Here is a 17,080-nt window from a genome sequence, read left to right as displayed (position 1 = left end):
ATGTTATTTTTGGATTTGAGCAAACTCCTACAACATTCTTGCATTTATTGAAGGCATTAAGTTAGATCTCACTGAGGAATTGCTTTTCTTTTTACATACTTAATGTGATTTGCCAGAAAAAAACAACATACTGTCAGCTCAGGAGACAAATTGTGCTAAAACAAGTGTTTTACTCCCAGATATTAAAGGTTAAAGTCTAGATTTCTAAACTGGAATTCCTCAGCAGTGAGTCATACAGTCATACAGCAAGTGTGGGAAACTCAGAAAGAGCGAGAAAAAAAAGGAGGAAATCATGATCAGGTCCAAAATATAAATATGACTTTATTTCACAATCCCGAAAGAGATCAGCCATCCATAAAAGGAATGCTAAATTTAGTCTCTTCTCAAGTCTAAACTGGATATATTTGCAGCAACATACAGTAATTCAGTTTCAAAATAAGCAAGATCACCCATTGTCTAAACACCATTAACAATACAGTAAAAACAATGTGGTTCACATACATATTTACACATTTTCTACTAATAAAAGTTTTTTTTTGTTTTTTTTTCAGTTTTTTGAATGCTGGTGCTCTTTGTTAGTTCCTTATTGATACAAACATGTTCAACGTGGACTGAAAAAGTCAGCCACAGTAAATCGAAAGAAACATTTACAACAGTAATTTTGTCATGTGATGTTTGAAAATATTCTTTCTAAATCAACAGATTTAAAAATTGTTTACATTCATTTCTCTTGCATGTATGTTGTGATTTTTGAGAACTATTGGAGAGCTGGGTTATCCGTGGAAGACATCTGAACTCTACATGGACATCTGCACAGTAATTTGCCTGTTTTTTTTCTTTTTTTTTTCCTGTACTCGCGCTCGACAAACATCGCAGCTAATGCATCTCAGTCTGTTGTCAAGTAAGTAACGTTCCAGAGAAATGATAAAAACTACCTTTGCATTGAATCCTACAACAGATCAGTGAGTGCTGAGTTTGAAAAAGCACCATGCCATCACTGTTATGTAAGTAAATAAGCAGGTTAAGTCAATGTGTGTACCTTGACATCTTGTCCTATTAGCACCAAAAGCAAGTCAAAGAATGTGTTTAAAAAAAAAAAAAAAAAAAAAAAGGCAAACATGTTTATGCCATCAGCGTTAGTGTGAATATCAGTGAAAGGTCTTTACCGGTTGTGCTAAAAATTTTATTAATGTGTTCTTAAAAATGAAGAGCTTTTCTTTCATGGGTAACAAAAAAACAGACTAAAAATCCTGATTCACCAGGAGTTGACAGCAACCCCTTTATTCAGACCCTGTAAGAAAGTTCTGTAAACAAAGTCTTCACGAGGGTCGAGCACCCGAAATCGTCTTAGGCAATTGTCTGAGTGGGATCTGATGTTTGAGTGGTTTTACAACAAGAGGAAAGAGGAGGAGGAGGCAGCAGAGGAAATAGTTTGACTATTCAGCAGTGGCTAACACAGTTTTTTTTTTTTTTTATATTCAAATCCAGAGTATGGACATCAAAGCTGGCAATATTCTGTTTGACATAATGTGACACTTTGTGGTTTCTGTAAAAAACAAACAGAGGTTTCGTTAGCACCATTAAAATGTACAGTAAGTTTTTGAATTCCTATGATCACACTTGTTCCCTCTGAAAGACTTTTGAATTTCTTTTCCAGAAGCTGAACAAAAGTTAAGTGCCACTAATGACAAGCACTTCACTAATGCAGCATTTCATGATTCCTCATTAAGTTTCATTTGATATGTATGCCGTTTTCGATCAAATGAGTGAAAAGCAAACAAATGCAGAAATACTGTAAAAATAAAACAGGGTTCATGTTAAACTGTCATATATATCTCTGTCTGTACATACATATTTAGGCCTATGGACTGGGACCTTTTTCAAGTTAGGTTTAGGAAAATAAAAAAAAGTGCTTCTTAATATGCCATACATATCTGTGAATAAAAGACAAACCATCCAGATGTAGAGAAAAAAAACAAAACAAGAAACCAAAGACGTACAGTTCTTTCATCAACCACCAACGGAAGTCAGAGGCAGCAGAAGGAAAAGCACAATGCTACATGTGACAATCTGTAGTAAATATACGCACAATATTAGTCTTGTATTCTACATTATGTGATGTAATGAGTTAACAAAGATTACAGTGAGAATGGCACCAATGTAAAAGCCAATCAGATTCATCTCATGAAAAGAGAACTATTGGCTGAAATTAAAAAAAAAAAAAAAAAAGTATAGTCCTACTGTACAACATAAATTCTGAGCGTCAACACATAATGCAGGTTATCATAGAAATCTTGCAGTAAACAGGCTTACACCAGAAATTAAATAGAAATCGTTATGATCAGAATAAATAATCACATCTTTTTTGTTCGTTATCATGTATATAAAACCAGTTTAAAAACGTCTTTAAATGCTTCAAAGCACCATCTCTATACAATAAAAACCAACACCGAAACTCACAGTTAAAAAGCCAACAAACTTTGGTCTTCCCCATCACTTCGAAGGCAGAGACGAAGAAGGACAAAGTTAACAGATATTAGAAAAGCACAATGAAAACGACATAAAAATGAGAGTAGCAGTTTGAAGTTGATTGAGGTAAGGCAGAAGCACAGGGTGTAGGAGTTTCTGTGGGTGTGTGTGTGTGTGTGTGTTCGTGTGTGTTTAGGTGTAAAACATGCTGACTAAGTCCAGCGGTTGTAAGGGCCCGTCACTTGGGTAAGAGCATAAGGGGACACGGTGATGACGCCATCCCTCGGGAGAGTCCATGCCTGACGTGTGGGGACATTCATATTCCTCCTCGTCTCTTCTGCGTCCTCACCTGCATCCTCCTCTCCCTCCGCCCCTCCAGCATTTTTCCCCAGGCTGCCCTCCATCCTTAACCTCTCGGCCTCCTCCTCCCGATCCCGTTCCCGCTTGGCCATTTTGGCGTCCCACATAGCCATTCCGTGGCCTGGCTCATTCAGGGACTTGTGCTGGTAGAAGACCAGGGAGATGCGGGTGGGGTGGCTGCGGTTGGGCCTGAGGATCGGGGTGGTGGCGTGGAGCTCCCGCCGCGCGCACTCGATTAGGATGGAGCCATGCGATGGTGCCACGGCGACTCCGCCTATTTCGTGGTCCAGAAAGTTGTGCTCGCTGTCCGACCACACCTCTTCCTGCTTAACTTCCTCCGGTTCAATTGGGGGAGCTTGTAGGGGAAGAGCGAGAGATGCGACCGGAGGGAGGCCATGATCCCTGACCTCTGCTGCGACATCTTCTGCAGCCCTGTGGAGTCCGTTGAGCCTGCTGAAGAGGCCCTCAGAGGTAGGTCTGGGGGAGAAAGAGGAGGGAGGAGGAGCACTGGGGGAGAGTCTGCGCAGAGGAGAGCAGTGCACCTCGTTGGGCTCAGTTTTAAAAGGACTGGGGTAGTCTCTAAGGGTGTTGTGTGGAGGTATATGTTCTGACAGAATGCTCTGGTTACCAGATGCTGGAGAATAACCATTCATGGTGTCACTCATTGTCTTATAAGTGAGAGCTGAGCCATTCTGTCCAAACTGGAGGCCCGGCAGGCCGTGGTGGTTGGGCGAGATGACCTCCCTCTGTGGGGCGACCCCTGCACCTGGAGTGGGGTAGTTGCTGGTGCTCTGGCTGTAAGTGCTGGGTTGATTCCTTTCAGGTGGGTACCTTCCAACACTGGCAGGTCTGGGTGGTAGTCTGTAAGCGCTGTAGTAGCCTTGTGGCTCTTTTTCGAAAGCAGAAAACAAACATATTTTTGTTGTGAAAATCTGAGGTGACACCCCAACAGCATTACACAATTTGACCCAAATAGCCGTGTTTCTATAACATTTTGAAATATCACATTAGAAAAAATTAATAGAAATGGCAAAATAAAATAAATAATAACATTTTTAATTTCACGAAACAGTTTTTAAGTTTGCTTTAGGTAATTTTTTTCCACTTTTTGAAAAAAGAGTTAATCAAAATAATGGAAAATGGAATCACCTTTTCTCTTTTTTCTCTCTTTTAGATGGGCAAAGTTTAATTTGTTTGTTCTTCTTTTAAGGTTTCTTAGCGGTTAGAAAACAACTGAGGCCTGTACTATGAAGCAGGATTTGAGGTTAGTGAGTAACTTCTGGTTTAACTTGGGGTTTTTTAGAACTACGACAGTGGTATATCACCACGGTAACTTATGCTGAACACCTAACCTGCTCCGGAGCAGGTAATGTTCAAGACAACGGAATAATGTGTATTAAAATCTATGCTACTGACCGAACAATGCTTTTGGAAAAAAGTCTCACCATTTGTACAAGATTTCATGGAGCTCAGTGCACAGATAGTGAGAGGAGTTGTTTGAGCTGCAAGTGATTTCAAGAGCCTTTTGTTGTTCTAAATTCCCTTGTGAAGCGATATAATCCTAAAACAGAAACTGATTAAAACACTAAAACCTTATAGCCTACTTGTTGACCTTATAAGATGTGCAGTAAGCTTACTTACCAGTTTGAATAGTGTTTTTATATTTGTTCTTCAGTTGCTCCCAAAAGTGTTCAAGAGGTTACAGCAGTGGCATAAGGCTAAAACTGTCGTACACGTCACAGGAATGTAATTCAATGTGAGAATATGAAATTTATCCTCCACATCATTATAAAAATATGTTTATTTTTGCAATGTGGTAAGTCATTCTTTGTCTAATTTGTGTTTTTGTGAGGAGCGATGATAATTAAAGAGAATCTTAAATTCTAAAGCTACATCTAGGCAATTTATGTACAATGTAGCAATGATATTGAGAAGCTTGTTAACTTTACACATTCTGCATTCAACTTTTTTTCCTACTTTGGCTGATGTAGCCATGTGTCTATTAGCATTTTTATTCTCCTCATTTTGGTTTAGGTGTAGAGTTTGTTCTTCCTATAAAAACAACACGATTCTACACCTATCCATGCTTGTGATTGGTCATCTAGTGCCAATTCCACACCTTTCATGTGAATGTGATCATTGCTAGATTCAGGAATCCTGGGTTGACTTACTGAGTTGAAAGTGGTTGTTAGGTCTAGCGAAGTCAGTTAACAAAAAGATGCCCTGGGTGCGTTGCTTCGTGGTACAGGCCTCTGGTTTTGCTTCTTGCTTCTTCTACTGTTTATTACAGTCATGCATAATGTAGCGTACACCACCACCTTCTGATTACATTACACAGCTGAGTTTATTAGTTCCAAAGCATTAATGGACACGAGCCTAATTTACATTTTCTTTTCAGAAAAGTTTTTTTCTTTTGACATTTCAAAAAATCCGATATGGAAACACGGCTAATTTATAAAACTTTGAAAAACCATAAACTTTGATGTAATACCTTTGTTGGGGGTTTCAACTTTTACTTTCCCTGGAGTGAGAGGAGTCAGGCCGAGCTTCTTCTCCATCCGTTCTGCTTGAGCCTTCTGACGAGCTTCTTGCCTAATCTTACGGGCTGATTTCACCGGTTCAGCCAGCAGACGAACCTGATACACAACAAAATCAATGATGTAAAACGTGATACATGTTAATAAAATAGTTTTACCTTTTTGCAGCAGCATACTATTGAATAACAAAAGCTAATTTCATGTTCAATCACCTCTCGGGGAAAGGCAGACAGAACTTGCAGTGCACCACTTTGGATCTTGGCCCACTGGCCCTCAACCTGACCAAACTCATCTCTGTCGGAGATCTTGTAAAGTGGCAGCACGTGGAGCTGCTCATCTTCTGGTATGTTACGCACTGCACGGTTATCTTCCTTGGTTAAAGTGCAAACCTTAAAAAAGAAAAAAAAGAAACGAGACAAGTGGAAAATGGTTCAACCAAACAGTATCTGATCAATACAGGAAACACTGATTCAAAACTAGAACCATCGACCTTTGAATATGAAAGTCAAGTGCATGGTGTCACACTTTCAGACTGCTTACCACGGTGCTGCCATTGTTCATGTTGCTAGTGTCCTTGTGAGCGTGAGCACAGAAGTCCACACAGGCTGTGACCCCAGAAAAAGGACGTCCCTCCCTCCTGCCCAGCCGACAGTCCTCCCCTGATGCCTCATTCTCCACCTGTGAGAGGGGAAAGGTGCAGACGCAGGAAGAGTTTGGTTTGTGGTGAAGACAGTAACAGACTCGCGGTAACTTATCTTGTATAAGAAGTGCACATTCTCTGCTGCTTCAGCATATCAACTAAACGAAGCTTCACAAAGCAATGAATGTTTAGCAAGTAAGAGTCAGCAGAATCCATACATCTGGACCATAAACTGTGAGGAGATCATTGAAGCAATATAGAGTGGAGCTACAATTTGAGAGCAAAGAGAAGAAATATGAAATCAATTCTGTTGAAATGTCACTAATAAGAGCCAAAGACAGCTGAGGATCATCAGAGATTTGGCTGTTTAACCCTCTAAAATTACATCATTTATCGAGACTATAAAATGTAAAACAGAAGGAATATTCAGACTTTCTGATCGTCCCTGAACTACACGTCTGTGTTGTACAATTTTTATGCAAAATAAGCAAAATCTAAGCTTAAAATTGTGACAGTTTATTGACATCACATTCAGATCCATGTCCCAAATACAAATCTGCAGAAAATAAACTAAAAATAAACTAGTACTCAGATTCTGAAAAAAAAACAAAAAATGAAGCCATTTGTGACTCAGCTCCACCCAACAGTCACATGACAAAAAATTCTGGGACTTTTTGGCTGAACTGGGCTGAACAGCAGGCTGTATCTACACAGAGCAGATGGGACACAAGTATGAAAACAAGTAAAAATGTAAGTAGTAAAGAATCTATGGTAAGTAAGTATCATAGAGGTGGACCTTATATTTCAGCAAAAAAAATCAGCCCACAGTGAGTCATACCTGGTTTTGGAAAGCCTCAGGAGCCAGTCTTTTGTAGAGTGGTGCGAGGTCAGTGGCGAGATTCTGAAGGTTGCCCTCTATCTTCTCCTCCTAAAAGAAATAGATTCAGGACGTTTTGGGTAAATAACTGCTGATTTAAACATGTATGCTGGTTAAATACTTCTGTCCATGGTTGTGATTGTCATATTCAACATAAGCCACTAGGAGGCAAAAGTTTGAAAAGATTTAACTAGTTAAGTCTGGCCCTTTTGCAAATTATATTGCAGCTAAGCAGAAAAAGATCAATTTAATCTATAGTTAAAATCTAAAATGTCTTCAGCCAAATATAAGTAAAGACTACCACACTGAATATACATAAAATAGCCTCTTGCATCATCGTAACACAAGAAGAAACAAACAGGGGAGAAGGTAATAAATAGTTTCCTGTCAATTGTTTTATAAGCTACATTGCAGTCTCACTACTTGTTGCTGTAAATCCACAAACACACACTCCCTCACCTCTTCACGGTAGTCTCCAAGCAGGCGAAACTTGCGGGGCACTTTGCTGCGGGCGAACTTACAGCCATTGAAGTACATACTCCAGGAGCAGCCAAAGGAAAAAGAGGCTCCGCAGGTGTCCGGGTCCAAACCCTGGCATGCACATGTGCGACTGCGGCGATGGAGTGAAAAGGGGAGACAAAAGACATTAGAAAGAAAAGCTTGGAAGAAGTAGTGTCATTGAAAAACAAAGGAAGAGGTACTCACTCTTCATTGAGGGCACAGCGGCGGCTGGTGGGGGAGCCGTATTTAAACAGGGTCTCTGTGAGCTCCTGGTAGAGGTGGTCCGCCACCGGCCGAGGGATTCCCTCCCACGCCAGGATGAGGATCACCAATACGGCAGTGTCACAGCGGTGCCCCGGCCTTTGGCGGACCAAGCACAGCAGTTTCTCTTCTTCACTGCCACGCCGGATTACCTGTCAGATGATTTTACATAGAAAACAAGAAGTTATAAAAAACAAAGATGAATAACAACACTTCAACACCCACAAATAGAGCAAAACAAGAAAGCATTTTTTGAAAATTTTATCATAAAGTAATCGATTTCCATGGGGCAACGAGTTTAAATCACGGTCCTGACCTAAAAAACCTGACACTGGTTTGAAAAGGGTCATTGTTAGATCTTAATGTGTCTACAATAAATGTATTATAGTAAACTGAGGTTACATGAGTGGAGGCCAATAAGGATTTGCCATAGAGGTGATAAAAGTAAAAATGTGGGACTGGCTTTCATCTTGTTCCCTAAATATACTGCAGTGGAATACTTCAAAACATAGCAGACATATTGAGGACATTTAGAACAAAATGTACACAAACACCAACCACATACCCATTTAGCTATCGGACACCCTTGGGAGCTCTTGCCTTCCTTCCCAGTGTAAACAACAACTTCCACCCTTACTGCATTTCCTTTGGCACCATACCTGTGGCACAGAAAACACATATTCTGTTAGAGCTGCAACAATTAACAGTTCATTTAATAAACTGATCAGCAGTTATTACGACAATTGATTGAATGTTTTGAATTCCAGCTTTTTAACCCTCTGACCCACAGTAGGCGTGTTATTTTTTAGAAAATCACCAAAATTACACCATTTATCAAAACCAGAAAGTGTAAACATTAAAAGAACGGGCAGATTTTCACATTTCTGATGGTCTTTGAACTAATTATGTGAGTTTCACCATTTTCTTACATTTCATAGACCAAACAATAAACTGATCAATTGAAAAAAAAAAAATCTACAGATTATAATTATTGAAAATAATTAGTACTTGCAGCCTTACATGCTAATAACCACAGAGCAAGTATCAATGATAATATATATTAGACCACAGTTCCTCACTAAACCTCAGGGCAACACTATTACTATCATGTTAAAGATGTAATTAGAGCAAATACTAAATGGCTTTGCTAAAACAAAATCATGTCTGCCACTGAAAACTGCAGAACAACACTTTTTCAGTTAAGACTGGCTGTCAGATGGACGGTGATGGACTGAAAGCTGTTTTAAACAAGCTGTCAACTTGGTTTAAGGGCCCCTCGTCTCAGCTCTAGGGGTTTCCTGTTTCAGCATGCTGTGTGTTTGTGTTTTGTGTACATGTGTGTAGGGAGACGCAGGGTGCATGCGTGCAGCTATCTCAGAAATGCTTCCTTTTAATGACAGAGTACAGCTGTGACCCCACCCCATTCCACAGAGCCTGTGGTTGACTAGGAGGCTCTCGGCGTGTTTAGTAGTAAATACACCCACATGCACACGGTGTAAATAACGTGATAGTAGTAGTCACTCTACCTGTTCTCCATCAACTCCCTCACTGCAGCAACACTGGGTCCTGCTCCAAGATGAGTATAGTAAGGGCCTTCCTCCTTTTCAATGATTTGGTCTGTGGAAAACAAAAAAGATTTAAGGGATAGCATAGAAACGTTACTTTGTAGGACTGATTATCAAACAGCACAATGGTCGAGCAAGAGACTAGTTTCAGAAGAGCCACTGCTTTGATTCCCCTGATGTGATGCCGGTATGTTTTTGAGAAAAACTCTGGCATCCCTTTAGACAGTTTTGACAAAGGAGCGATTCACTCAATAAACGTAGCTGGATCTCAGTTCAAAGGCCAACACTTTAAAAGTCTGCATTTCAAGAACAAATACATCATAATGGGTCAACAAGACTTTGCAAAGCATCCCAAAGCCTCCTCCAAATAAGGCAGAGAAATGCAGCCTTCTTTTGCTTGAATTGGCCCTTGAATTAGGACACAGCTTATGTGTACGTGAGTGTGTGTTTGCATCAGAGAAAGAGAAACGGAAAACAAGATTCAGTTTGAGGTCAAAGAACAGCAGTCTTACTTGAAAGCAAACTTTCAAGGCAGATTTTGTTACACAGTGGAATATATCAAGTTTGATACCAACACAGAAGCTACTTGTTTTCTTCAGAAAAATCTTAAATAAAACCAACTCACCCACACATTGACAGCATGGAAGATCCGCCAGTTTTTTGGAAGGTGTATTGAGCAGGTTCCTGGTAGGGGTGTCCAGATAACTCATAGGAGACTCCAGAAAGCTGTTGACGCTGTTCTTGGATGGAGTCGACTCTGCAGAGTGGCCTTGAACTCCGTCACTAGACGTGGACAAGACCGTCACTGGCCCCGACCTCTCCAGCTTGTAGTAGCCCTGTTGGCTTGGAGGAGGGGACTGACGAGGCCCCGAGAAGCCATTAGCCAAACCGTGGTGCCCGCTGGCCTGGCTGAGAAAAGCGGTTTTGGCTGGGCTGGCGTTAGGATCAGCACCGTGCTGCAGCCCACCACAGGGCTGCGCTACCTGAGATAACAAATGCCTTTCGCACTCCTCTGGTCCTGCAGCATAGCCATTGCATGAATTGTGTTGGTGAAGTGGACCATTAAAATGGGACCATGGCTGGTTCTCTTGACCACGAGTGTGGTTGATCCTCGTGAGAGTGCTGTAGTTCTGACTCTGCTGCGCTAAGAAGGCTGTATTGTGTGTGTTACTGTGATGAATGAGTTGCCTCCTTTCCTCCTGAGCCTCAGCCAAGTATCTCTTCAGATCGATTTGAGCCTGAGGCAGAAATAGGTTCTTCTTGTGGTAAAGGCCTGATTTCCCCTGCGGGAGGATCTTCTGGCCTCTGCTTCTGTGGGGCGTCTCTCCATTTGGCATGCGTTTTGAGAGGGGGGTCCTGCAGTTGATTCCCTCATGTAATCCATCACTTTTCTTCTTCCTGGGCTTGGAAGGCGTAGCTTTTGTTTTCTTTATGAGGGGCTTTTTCTGAGTGGGGGGTTGCTGGGATTTGAAGTTATACTTGATAGCTGAAACGGGAGTTCCTTTTGGAGGATTGTTCTCTGACCGCTGGTTGTGTCGGGACTGGATGATGAAGGCCAGATCTGCCAGCTGAGCCGCCACCTCCTCCTCATCTCTGTTCCTCCTTACTTTTCCAACAACTCCGTCTCTGTCCTCCCCAAACAACAGCTCATGATCCCTGCTGAACTTCATGTCACTGGGGTCTTTATAGCTGCATTCTGACTTGATGACATGAGAACCGTAGCCCTTGTCCGTCCACCTGCAGGTCGCTCTGTCACTGTCTGAGCTGGCCTCTAGAAGGTCCTGCAGAGACAGCTTTGTGTTCAACCCCCGGGAGCACTGGATGACGTTCCCTTGTCTGGCCACAGGAGGGCGTATGACTGACGTCTGGTGTAGTGGTGAGCTGATGACCGAGACTTTGTTGTGGCGGATAGCTGCTGTGGGTTTGGCTTCGTGCAGGGATGTATTTGTGTTGGAGGTTGAGAATGGGGCAGCAGCAGAAATGGGATGTTCACACTTAGTCTCAGCTTTAATGGACCCTGGGGTGCTTTGAGGTATAGCTGCCAGTTGAGTCAAGGCCTCAATAGCAATAGCCTGATCAAAACTAAGATTTCTCCTCTCTGCCAAAGACTGCACACTTGGTAACAAGACACTTGGAGGAGGTTCACTTTTGATGGTCTGGGGAGTCCTTTGTGAGTTAACAGGAGTGCTTTTCTGACACAAGTCATTCTTTAAGTCATCTTTCTCTTTTTTGACAAAGTGCAAATCTTGTGGCTCTGTTTTGACGGAGCGAAGAATGGAAGACCGCGAGCTGAAAAGTTTTTCCTCCAGTCCCTTCCTCTCTGTGACAGAAAGACACACAACGGCCGCCAGCGTCGACAGCGGGTCTTCGCAAACCTCGTCTTCATCACTCAGCTGTGTGGTGGTCTGTTCAGTGATCCACATCCACGGCTCCTCCAGTTTGATCTTCTTTAGTGGAACTGACATGTCATCTGGAGGAGTCCTGGGTCCATTCTCAGAGCAGTCTTTAGGGATTGCAGCTATTATAGTCCTTTGAGGCTCTGATGCCATTGTAGTCCTTTTATATGCAGACTTCAGATCAGAGTGTGACCCAGTGGTCATATTAGCACCATTAGGTTTCATCAGGTTCTCAGCAGAACCGTTCTGCAAAGTCACAGAAGAGCATACATTTTGGTGAAGTGCATTGCTAGTCAGCTCCAGCCTGGGCTCTCTTTTAATAAGTGCTAGCCGTCCGCCCTGGTCTGAGGCCAGGTTGTGGGTGAGCGAGTGGGTGATGGGGGGAGACTGTGTATGAGGTATGTGTCCTTCCTCCCCCTCATCCTCCTCTGCTGCCATGTGGGTGTCATCCATCTGTGCCTTGCCTTTGCCATTTACCGACCCACTTTCTGGAACCACCTGAGACACAGAAACAGAAAGAGAGAAATGAGAAGAGGTGACTCAACAAGCTCTGGCAGTACACAGTGATTCAGCTTGTTCTAAACAGTCACGGCACACCGCACAGCAGATTGCCTCCCAGCATGGCATGAGCATCTGCTGCAGCCACTATCAAGGCTGTGGAAAATATTATGGCATGGGAAAACAGAAAAAAAATGTGCTTTCTAGAGATCTTGCCGAAACTGATCTCTAAACACAGCTAATAAAAAGTGAAACTGTGTTAGTGCACAGTCAAGGCTTCGATCACGACCACATTCCTGCCTGCGCTGTGGAGTGTTGAGAGCCACAGACCCACAGGTAGCCGAGAGCCAACAAGTAAACATTTGGAGTCACGCACAGTTCATAACTGCGTCACTACCGGTGGGTCACTGAGGGCGTTTGTGCAACGTGTATACACATGTTGTGGTTCTGCTGGGTTTCTAAGCGTGTTCTCGAGCATTCATGCATGTGTATGTGAGCACATGTGCTTATTCCTGCAGCTGCCCTGCCATGTTAACCCTCATGCATTGTTAAGTGAGCGATTAACCCATTCTAGGGTTACAGTCCAACAGTTTTTTTTTTGCTTTGGAAGGTTCCCATCTGAGTGAAATGACACAAAAGTATTTACGTGGTGGCAATAATAAGAGCTGGTTGAATTCTGTAAATGTTAAGTGAAGGTGCTTCATTGCTTAAAACACATAATGTACGGTGGTACATCCTTTAGAAAAGGAAAGGAGGTAAAGTTTATCTACAATTCCTTGCAGCAGCAACATTCAAAGCTGTTCCTGTCTTCATTAATTCTCCTTCACGTCTTTCCTTGAACTTATGGTGTTTTCCAACAATGTCAAGGAAAATTATCTAGAAAAAGACATGCCTCCATCCCCAACCAAGATCTTTCCCAGACAACTGAGCAGCGACAGCACTGCTTGACCCTTCAGCTAAGACTAATTCTCAATGAGCTAAAATCAACCAAAGGCCTAAGGTACAGACACTGATTTACCCCAAAAAGCTTTGTTTTTAACACACTACCACAGACTTTAATAACTTTCAGTGTCTGAGGAAGTTCATCAAGCTTTAGAGGGCAGTGTTTTTGCAACTGCTATAACACTATAGCTTACATGTTTCTGCGAAAATTTGTCTGCTTTATATATAGTATTTCTGCAACAGAATGTGTTAAAATCTTTATCATTTTTTAGCATCTTGAGTAAGCACAAGGTCAACTGAAATCAAGTCAAGCTGCTTCTTATTTTAGGACCTAACACTGCATCACATTCAGAACTAAAGCCTTCAGCAGTGGAAGACTGATTAAAAATGTCGCAGCGTGACAAAGATAAAAAAAAAAAAAAAAAATACTGCATCATGTGCCAAGACTCAGCTGACAAAAGGATCTTAAACTCATTTGCAGGAGCTGGAGGATATGGGCGCATTATTATGAGCTGTGTGTGCTGTATGTTTATGTGTATGTGGCAGTTTATGTGGCATCTAATTTTCCCACTAATGAAGTAGCGTGACTGCAGGGGAGCTGGCGATATGTTTTTTATCACTGTTTACCTGGCATAAATAGCCATTAAACTCCACCATGGCCACTGTTTTAATGCATTTTGCAGCAGGAGATGTGCACGCCGAGCTGACCGATCAAGAGTAAGCAGCAACAGTACTTCAATATAAACCAGACTCCTGTGAGCCCACAGACCAAACAGAAAACACTTGTGTTTATCACTTGCATGTGCTCTGGTGCTTTGTTCTCTCTGTTTCCGTCAGACATTACTGATATACTGTTACTATACCACTTTCACTGTATTTAACTATTTAAAGTAGTATATCAAATACAGAAATGGATGCAATCTATACAGTGAGGAAGCTTTTTGATTAAGATTTAAGATCTGTACTACCTCCTGAGTCACAGTTGCTTGTGTATTGCTGTAACACATTTTTACTGTTTTTCACCAAACCATCCTCAAAGTCACACTACTACTGATAATCAGCTCAAATCTTGAGCTAATGTTGGTCCACTTAAAAGATTCTGAGACAATCTGGATAAAATAGCAACAGTGTGTTACACTTTAAAGCATATGAAAAAAAGAACTGAGGCTTGTCACATCCCACATGTGACGGCTGTTAAAAGCATGAACTGTCATCTGTGAGGAAGAACATGTTGGAAAAACAAGAGGTGGGGCAGTCTTCTGGAGCACTCAATTAAAGTTGGAAAATAAAAGGTGTTGAAGGCAGCACTGAGATATAAGAGGATTAATGCTGAGCAATCTCTCGCATCGCGTGTATTAAAGAAGGAGATCTGTTACTGCGCAGTGTGAAGTCAGAGGGAAGTTGTTTCTCAAGATCCTTTATTAATCATGGTGATCGGGATACAGTGTGTTTAGTTTGGGCTGATTGATCAAGGCTGTGTTTCAGAGAACATTTCATACTTTCTACTTTATCACATATAGTATTACCAATCTGTGTTGATTTTGCTGATTTAGTGTTTGATTACAAATGTGGTGGGGGGAAAAAGGTATTAAATCGTAAGGGAAGAGAGAAAAGTATGTGCACAAGCTGTTAAGACAACTGAAGCTAATAAAAATGCCTATATTTACCTCTTCAGAAGTGACTGTTTCCAGCCTGATTGCTAAAAATCCATAAAACATGCTGTTCAGATAGAAGCTCCGCCTCTTTTGACTCAGTAAGATTGGCCCCTGTGAACCTGGTGGTTTTTCTTTGAGCAGAAGTTTAACTGTTGTTTGACAATTCATGGGAGAGTTCCAGTAACCGGAGCTGTTTATTATTAATAAAATGTTAACATGATTAATGTGATGGAGCTGCTTGATCAGCAGGTCTTTTCACTGATCCCTCTCTGATCCACTGCACTTTCTCCTCAGTCCACTGCACTCTGCGTGTCTGTCAGGACTGTGTCTTACTACTAGAAACACGCTGCTGATGCAACAGATAGCCGGAGCTCTGGCTGAGGCAATACTAAACCTGACAATGCAAGAGGGTGAGATACTTGCTCCACGCATCATGTGGAAACAGGCGACGGTCAAATGAGAACGCGAGAAGGCGAGCGAAGAAGACGAGGAGCAGAGAGAGAGAGAGAAAGAGAAGGGGGTGAGAGGTAGTGTGTCACAATAAACTGCTTTCAATGACAAAGCAGCACTGGCTGCCTTCCAGCGCTGCACCAGACACACACGTGTCTGCGTGCATGTGTACGCATTCAAGAGTTTATGATCTGACTTGAAGCAAAGCCCTGTTTTCAATTATGCTACATTCAGCCTTATGATAACAAAAAGCCTAACGCAGGATGTAAATGCAGAGTCATGTGTTCTCATTTAACCACGGGGTCTCTGGGGAGAGCTGGGTGTGTGATGTGTTGGGGCTGTGTCTTTGTGTGCTTGTAGTGTCTGCCTCGGGGTGTCTAAAGTCACTCGAGTACATGTCACCGCGCTGCTCTAAATGCAAACACAGTCTCCTCCTTTTGTGTCAGGCAAACACGGTCCAACTGCTGTGCCTGTCAAAGCCGTAAGAGTAAACAAAACGTATGCTTGAGTAGCTAATGGTGAGTGCTTCACACACAAAACACACGTTCAGAGACGTGCCCTAGCAACACAAGTGCGGCCACTTCTCGAATCCTAACAAACCTTTCCCTCTCGAGAGACACACGGGTTTCCCTGGAGGATTGAAGGACTGTGTATCCCTTTGTGACCTAACAACACCAACAAACAAACATATATACACAAAAACATGCATTCATACATTCACATCAACTGCAACAAAAAGGAGAATGCTCCATATTCATAAATAACATTCAGTTGTGCAGAAATCACGTTTTTAGAAGCGCCACTTCGCAACACTTCGACTGTAAACCAGAAAAAGCATGCTTCCTTCCTGACTGAGGGAGTAAGTAGTGGTTTCTCTGAACACGTGAGAATTTCCTTCATTCATTGAATGAGCGTTTCCTGTCTGCGCTGAGCCCAATGTCACGTAGTCGGCACACAAAACACACTACATAAAAGAGAAAAACAGCGACAAAGAATGGTTTGCATAGCTGGCAATAAACCTTATAAACTTAAACAGAACTGGCTCGCAGTGCACCAGCATGAATCAGAGCCTAATCACCTATAAAATTGTACAGATTAAGACTATTTCAGCAACAGAGAGACCTTTTCTACAAACCGCACAATAATAACACCATTACTACCAAGCAAAGCCTGCCAAATTACGACAAGTTACGACCCAAGGCTTACGAGCGCACCACTTTTCTGCTAAGCAGTCAGGAAACAGCAGGTGCAGAAATATGGCTGTCCAAAACACTGCACGAAAAAAAAAAAAGGGGAAGCAAAGGGGCTCCTTATACAGTGCAACAGCCCAAAAACACAGACACGCAACGGGGAAAAAAAAGAAGAGGGGTCTCTGTTACCGTGGAAACTGACCTCTTTGTTGCTTAGTTTGTTGTCACATCCTTAAAAAACCCACCTGGAAAAGACAAGCCAAACACACACACACACAGAAGACCAGGTCCTCAGTGGTTTAGTGGGAACAATAACAACACCAGCTTCCAAATAGAGCACTTCAATCAGCTAAACCCAGGGTAGCAGAGAGAGAGAGAGAGAGAGAGAGAGAGAGAGAGAGACAACGGAGGATAACCTCTAGCTGAGCTCCACTGTAGCTGACCCATCTGCAGCGAGACAATAGACCCCAGGGTGAACACTCTGGTTGCCTTTACCTTGTCTGTCCTCGGAGGAAGCCCCTCCGGTTTAGGCAGCATATCCCTAAAAGGTATTGGTGGCCATCTTGCTTTGCCTTCCTTCAGCCTCAAGAAAACGCTGGCTACAGTAGCCGTGCGCAGGGCAAGCTCCCGGGTGTCATGACTAGGGCGACTGTGAGCCGCTGTAGCAAAGTGCTGCTACAGCAGACGTGCACACATTCGCCGCACACACACACACAGACATATAGACGCACACACACAC

General features: G+C 42.4%; 1 protein-coding gene across 1 annotated transcript in view; it reads right to left on the bottom strand.

The window, feature by feature from the left end:
* Nucleotides 1–296: 296 nt before the first annotated feature.
* The window catches only part of LOC103376123 (methylcytosine dioxygenase TET3), a 34,040-nt gene continuing 17,256 nt past the window's right edge, over nt 297–17,080 (bottom strand). The window contains exons 3-12 of the mRNA XM_008306491.1: nt 9,836–12,104; nt 9,172–9,262; nt 8,211–8,304; nt 7,589–7,797; nt 7,343–7,493; nt 6,845–6,934; nt 5,907–6,044; nt 5,579–5,755; nt 5,321–5,465; nt 297–3,718 (exon numbers count right to left, since the gene is read on the bottom strand). Coding sequence (XP_008304713.1) covers nt 2,682–3,718; nt 5,321–5,465; nt 5,579–5,755; nt 5,907–6,044; nt 6,845–6,934; nt 7,343–7,493; nt 7,589–7,797; nt 8,211–8,304; nt 9,172–9,262; nt 9,836–12,104 — 4,401 coding nt within the window. The 3' untranslated portion in view covers nt 297–2,681. The remainder of the gene's footprint in view (nt 3,719–5,320; nt 5,466–5,578; nt 5,756–5,906; nt 6,045–6,844; nt 6,935–7,342; nt 7,494–7,588; nt 7,798–8,210; nt 8,305–9,171; nt 9,263–9,835; nt 12,105–17,080) is intronic.

Source organism: Stegastes partitus, unplaced genomic scaffold (genome assembly GCF_000690725.1).
Source record: "Stegastes partitus isolate 25-593 unplaced genomic scaffold, Stegastes_partitus-1.0.2 Scaffold3673, whole genome shotgun sequence".
NCBI classification, from domain to species: Eukaryota; Metazoa; Chordata; class Actinopteri; family Pomacentridae; genus Stegastes; species Stegastes partitus.
This window is presented reverse-complemented; position numbering and strand designations above follow the sequence as displayed.